The following is a 6390-nucleotide window of genomic DNA, read 5'->3' on the forward strand; positions in this document are numbered from 1 at the left end:
TATTGTTGTTGTTATTGTTGTTTTATAATTGTTGTTTATAATTTTTACAATTAACCTCCCTGTGGTTCGACCCCGGTCTTGCCGGGTTATTTATTACTTCGACACTCCTGCACTTGGGAAAAGACATCAATCTTTTAGTCGTGTCAACATGGCCTACATATTACTCGTAGTTCTTCATTTGCCTTACATGGTTTTACAAATGCAAATTGAGTAGGCAGTGTTAATGATAGAAAATCTACGGATGGTTATCTTGTGTTATTTGGTTAGATGCTGATTTCGTGGAAATTAGGTAAGCAACGTACAGTTGCTTGCTCTTCTACTAAAGCTGAGTACAAAGCCTTAGCCGATGGTACTGCTAAGGTTATTTGGCTTCAGTATTTATTAATAGATCTTCATATTTTGTTTACTTCTACTCCTATCATCCGGTGTGACAATATTGGTGCCACTTATTTGGCTGTGAATCCTGTTTTTCATGCTCGCACAAAACATGTTGAGGTTGATTATTATTTTGTTTGAGGTAGAGTTGCGAAAAAGGAGGTTCAAATTCGTTTTATTTCCTCTCGAGATCAACTTGCAGATGTCTTCACTAAGCCACTTCCTACTGCTTCGTTTACTGCTTTTCGTTTCAAGCTTCGGGTTGATCATTCATCCTTAGCTTGAAAGGGCATATTATAGAATGTACCTATATAACAAATATTGTATATAGGAAATATTATTGTCATACTCTTGTGTGGTAACCTCCACCATTATTATTGTATATTACCCTACACATATATATAAAGAAAGTTGATTAACCAATAAGTTAAGCCTAACCACTTATCATTGTTAATCATGCTTACTTTCATATTAATTTATTTTAAAAAATATCTACTTTTGTCATCAATCTTTTCATAATATCTATTTATTTATTAAAACATAATTTAGAAAATTAAATATAATAGATTAAAAAAACCTAAATAATTAGTTTTTTTTAAAGAAGATAACTAATTAATTTATTTTCCAAAATTATTTATAATTTACTCAGCTGTAACTTGATCGAGCGGCAGTACTGTTATTAAAAAAACATTACTCATCGTCTATATATACACGACTTCCCGACAAGCGAGGAAACAAAGACAAGTAGTAGCAGTGAAGTGATGGCTTCTCGGCCTGGAATTCTCACAGACTGGCCATGGAAACCTCTTGGAAGCTTTAAGGTCATATGGAAATCCCTCCCATCTCTATCTCTCGCTCCTTTTCTTCTTGTTATCTGACATCACACGTAGAGTAACTCGTTTTCGTACAAACAACGTTAATATATCATAACCCAAAATCAATGATATATATCTGTGTTTTGTTTGTGGGTTTAAATATTGCAGCGTGTAATATTGGCTCCTTGGGTCATTCACAGCACCTACTCCTTCATGGTTAAAGATGAAAAAGATCTCTCAACCTTTCTCATGTTCCTAATTCTGTTGTGGAGAATGATTCACACCCAGTTGTGGATCAGCCTGTCCCGTTACAGAACAGCCAAAGGAAATAACAGGATTATTGACAAAGGCATTGAATTTGACCAAGTTGATAGAGAAAGCAACTGGTATATAATCAAATATTACACACACACACACACACTTTTGCAATAATTTCATGCATTAATTTCCACTATAGTGCTTGTGAGTTTTTTGATACTTGGATTTTCTGGTTGGATATCTGCAGGGATGACCAAATATTGTTCAATGGAATTTTATTATACGTCGGCAGGAAAATAATTCCAGGAGCTAGCTATCTCCCCATTTGGAGGTTAGATGGTGTAATTTTAACAGCTCTGATTCATATGGGTCCGGTGGAATTTCTGTATTATTGGCTTCATCGACTTCTTCATCACCACTATCTCTACTCTCGCTATCATTCCCACCACCATTCCTCCATTGTCACAGGGGCCATTACTTGTAAGTCTACCCTCAAACACCCCCCCCCCCACCGCCGGAGCCGAAAGCTCGACAGAGCCGAAAGCTAATAAGAACAACAATAACATAGAAATCACATGAGATTTAATGCATGAAAAGAATTGGAAATTCATAGTTTTATTATCTAAAAATAAATATAATAAAGTCTGATTTCTTAGAGCTCTACAAAACTTTTAAATAGTTAAGAAAATCTTAACTCTACTGCAAGAGAAATTAAAATAGAATTTGAAATTAACTCGAGGGGTATAACTTAATTGGTCAGACTCTAGGTTTATTTTCTATAAATCACATATTCAAGTCTCACAAACTTCAGAGTTATTAGAAGTTTATATGGTTATTAACTTCAGAATTAATCAAGATGTGGGCATGCTAGCCTAAACACCGTATTAATAAAAAAATAGAATTTGAAATAAAATAATAAAATCAAAAAACCTTGAAAAAATAACAAAATTAACCCAAATACCAACTTTTAAATCTAATTTTAGAAAATATGTGGTTTGATAAATGACAAAATATTTTCTAAACTGAAAACTATATTTAATTAGAACCACCATCTAAAAAAATTTGAGGTTGATTCAACAATTAAATTTTGTATATCATAGTTTTAAGATGTAATCTTATTTTAAAATTTGATCATACCTTGATCTAAACTTATTCTAGTGGTTTATAAAAATATATTCATACAATTTTTTAACATCATACAACCATTTAGGATTTTCTTTCTGAGGTGTGGTCTATCCGAATAGCTAGAAGCAGAACGATAAGAAAAAGGAGGGAAAGCTTGAAATTGATGCTTCATAATCCCCAAGAGGAGTGGCCCACCATATATCACTCCTCCGCATAGGGATCGATGGATCAATGGAAGAGAATCGATATTGCTTGGTCGGAAGTGCCTCGTTCCTTCCACTTGATCGCCAGTTGATTCATAGAAAGACTATGATGAAATAATAAAGGTCAAAACCTCCCCCCCCCCCGGAACCGGTTTGCTTTGTTCGCTACCCTTCAAAAACCATGTGCTTCTCGATATTCTAGGTTTCTATTTATTTCAACATGACGGCTAAATCCAACAAGTATATATGCGTGGTTTATGGAATTCGTTTCTGTTAAAAATTCTGAGTTTCATAAAATTAAATTAATTAAATTCTTACAGTGTTAATTAATTAGAATTTGATAACACAACAAAATTGAAGCCGCGAAGTTATTTAAGAATTTCAAAGTAAATAATTAATCTGTTAAGTACTTCTTAAGAAGAATGACAAACATATAGGGTATGCATTTGAATGATTAATAATCTTGTGCGATCGTTAGTAAAATTAGTTTAGTTGACTTTTCATAGAAGGTTTTAAGTTCGAATATTTTTATAATAATGGAAGAAAAATCTCGTGTGTGATTGAGGGGCACGTATACCATTCCCCATTAATATTAGCAATTCATGATGATATACAGTAAGTGTAATTATTTGACATTTTCTTTCTGAAAATCTGCATCGCAGCTGCGATTCATCCATTCGCCGAGCACATATCCTACTCCATGCTATTTATGATACCTTTGATAACGACTGCGGTGATGGGGACAGCCTCTGAAGCATCCATTGCTGGTTATATCACTTACATTGACTTTATGAACAACATGGGTCACTGCAACTTTGAATTCGTTCCCAGACGGCTCTTCATCATTTTTCCCCATCTTAAGTACCTCATGTACACCCCATCGTAAGTCCAGATGTATCTCAGTTGATTTTTTGCATTTTCAATTATTAATTCTCACCAGTATCCTCTTCGTTTTATTAATGGGATTTCTTCCAAACTTATGAACAAAAAGCAGGAAAATGATTCACCAAATTTTACATAACAAGAAGATGAAAAGAATATACAGTCGTCTATGAAAAATACTCTGTTAATTATAATTCCATAGTATCGTTTTGTGATTTTATACTAGCTTTGACGCGTACGTTTCACCTTTTCCACTATATTTTCATGCACTAACAGTGCATTATTGCGTTGTCTATTAATCAGTGTTCAAAACAATATCTGATTAGCGCGAATGCATGATTTAACATTTGATGCAGCTGCGAGTTCCAACTCTCTTCACCAAAGGCAGTTTAGAAGTAGTTATTGGTAGGATACTGATATGTAAATCGATAAGATAAAAGTAAAAAATAATATAAAATAATAAATAAAATATATAAGAATTTATATGTTTTATTCAATTTTGTTTATAGTTAAATATAAAAGTATTTTATTAAATAATACGAGAATTATAACTTTTTTCTGTTAATAAAAAAACAATTGAAAACACCTTATTTATTTTTTTATAAATACATAATTTTATGAGATTACTTTAGTTTTTTACTCTCCTCTTCTAATTGACATCTACTTTGGCAACACCAATTGCTGCGCAACTGGCATCACAGTTACTCCCTCTATGATGGACTGATTAACACTTGATATGGCTGCAGGTACCACTCTCTTCACCACACTCAATTCAGAACCAATTACTCACTTTTCATGCCCATCTATGATTACATCTATGGCACAATGGACACGTCTTCTGTTACCCTCTATGAAGATTCGCTCAAGAGACCCGAGGAAGCCCCTGATGTAGTGCATCTAACTCATCTTACCACACCAGATTCCATCTATCATTTACGGCTAGGACTTGCCAGCTTGGCTTCCAACCCTCAAGAATCGAAATGGTATCTATGGTTAATGTGGCCGGTGACCTGGTGGACCATGATGTTAACTTGGATTTATGGACGCACTTTTGTTGTCGAGAGGAATCGCTTCCACAAACTCAGATTACAGACATGGACCTTACCAAAATACAATATTCAAGTAATTAAGAAGGATATGTCTGTGTCATTGATTAATCAAGGGCGCTCAGTTTAATCTGTTCTCCTTAATTTGCTTATCTAATTTTTGGCAGTACAACTTGCGACGGCAAAAAGTATCCATAAATACCTTGATTGAAGAAGCTGTACTTGAAGCTGAGGAAAAAGGTGCTAAAGTGTTAAGTCTCGGTCTCTTGAATCAGGCAAGCACTTCACGGCTAAAATATAATACATTCTAGGGGTTGGTGGGGGGGGGCGCGAGTGGTGGCCGGTTACTTAAGAACGGCCATTACAAGATGCAACGTAGTTGAGTTTATAGGTTTTTTTTTTTTTTCTTTTCAATTTCCCATATTTCATGGATACGATACAACATAGATCAGCAGATAAAACTAATGGCATTTGACAATCAAATGTTCGTTAATTACACTTGATCTTAGCCAAAAGGCCGAGAAAGGTATGGTGAACTTTATATCTTCATCATGTTCAAACATAAATTATGCAGGGAGAGGAGCTTAATAGGTACGGTGAACTTTATGTGCAAAGGCATCCCAGTCTCAAAACGAAGGTGGTTGATGGAAGCAGCCTAGCCGTTGCTGCAATGCTGAATAGCATACCTAAAGGATCAACACAAGTGCTTCATAGAGGCAATCTCTCTAAGGTTGCCTATGCTGTTGCTTTAAATCTCTGCCAGAGGGGAATCCAGGTATTGTTCTTGTCTACTAGGCAAATAGGCACAGGTTGTCGCTTGCATCAATTTGACAGTAAGTTATTTAAATTGATTGTATAGGCAGATTTAATTTATGGTCATGTTTTAATTTCTAATTCCTAATTATTACGATCATTTTCACTGATTTTTTAGGTAGTTGTTCCATGTGAGGATGATTACCAGAAGCTTAAAAAATCCTTTGGCATCACATCTGATCAGAATAATCTGATTCTTTCAAAGAGTTATTCAATAAAGGTACGCTATACCAACAAATATGCTTTCTTTAGCTACCATGAAATTAGAAATCTTTTTTTTTTTGTCAAAAATAAAATAAAATTACAACTTCAATTATTTAAGTAGCATATATATATATATATATTGGCATTTCTAATTTCATAATAAACTTTGTGTAGACGTGGTTAGTTGGGGATGGATTGAAAGAAGAGGACCAAAAGAAGGCAGCAGAAGGAACATTATTTATTCCATTCTCGCAATTTCCCCCAAAGAAATTGCGCAAGGATTGCTTCTATCACAGCATACCAGCAATGGCAGCCCCTGCATCTCTTGAAAATGTGGACTCCTGCGAGGTAATTAATTAGTCAAATATTGCAGAAATTTAAAGTACTATTTGCATTATTTTCTTATTTTAGGACAGATAATTAATTTGTATTGCAAAATACTTGATGACAGAATTGGTTGCCAAGAAGAGTGATGAGCGCATGGCGTGTGGCTGGAATAGTGCATGCCTTAGAAGGATGGGACGAGCATGAATGCGGTTCTACCATGGCCAACATTGACAAAGTTTGGCAAGCAAGTATCCAACACGGGTTCAAACCTCTGGTCATCAAGACTCCATTAAAATTCTAATGGATATTTAGCTGTCTTATGTTGCTAGCCTTGTCTTAATT

General features: G+C 34.6%; 1 protein-coding gene across 1 annotated transcript; it reads left to right on the top strand.

Moving 5' to 3' along the window:
* The first annotated feature begins 1086 nt into the window (after window positions 1-1086).
* On the top strand, window positions 1087-6384 carry LOC105111451 (protein ECERIFERUM 1-like). The gene is made up of 10 exons (XM_011006805.1): window positions 1087-1196; window positions 1359-1576; window positions 1696-1928; window positions 3439-3658; window positions 4405-4780; window positions 4872-4979; window positions 5279-5479; window positions 5636-5737; window positions 5896-6069; window positions 6173-6384. Exons 1-10 carry the CDS (start codon window positions 1137-1139, stop codon window positions 6347-6349), a joined length of 1869 nt encoding a protein of 622 aa, XP_011005107.1. The 5' UTR covers window positions 1087-1136; the 3' UTR covers window positions 6350-6384.
* The last annotated feature ends 6 nt before the right edge of the window (window positions 6385-6390 follow it).

Source organism: Populus euphratica, unplaced genomic scaffold (genome assembly GCF_000495115.2).
Source record: "Populus euphratica unplaced genomic scaffold, PopEup_1.0 scaffold296.1, whole genome shotgun sequence".
Taxonomy (NCBI): domain Eukaryota; kingdom Viridiplantae; phylum Streptophyta; class Magnoliopsida; order Malpighiales; family Salicaceae; genus Populus; species Populus euphratica.

Excerpts from the sequence above, each read along its gene's own strand:
- LOC105111451 (XM_011006805.1), top strand. The coding sequence starts at position 1,137 with ATGGCTTCTCGGCCTGGAATTCTCACAGACTGGCCATGGAAACCTCTT. Across the intron at positions 1,197-1,358 it reads AACCTCTTGGAAGCTTTAAG|CGTGTAATATTGGCTCCTTG; the intron begins GTCATATGGAAA and ends TAAATATTGCAG. Across the intron at positions 6,070-6,172 it reads AAAATGTGGACTCCTGCGAG|AATTGGTTGCCAAGAAGAGT; the intron begins GTAATTAATTAG and ends ACTTGATGACAG.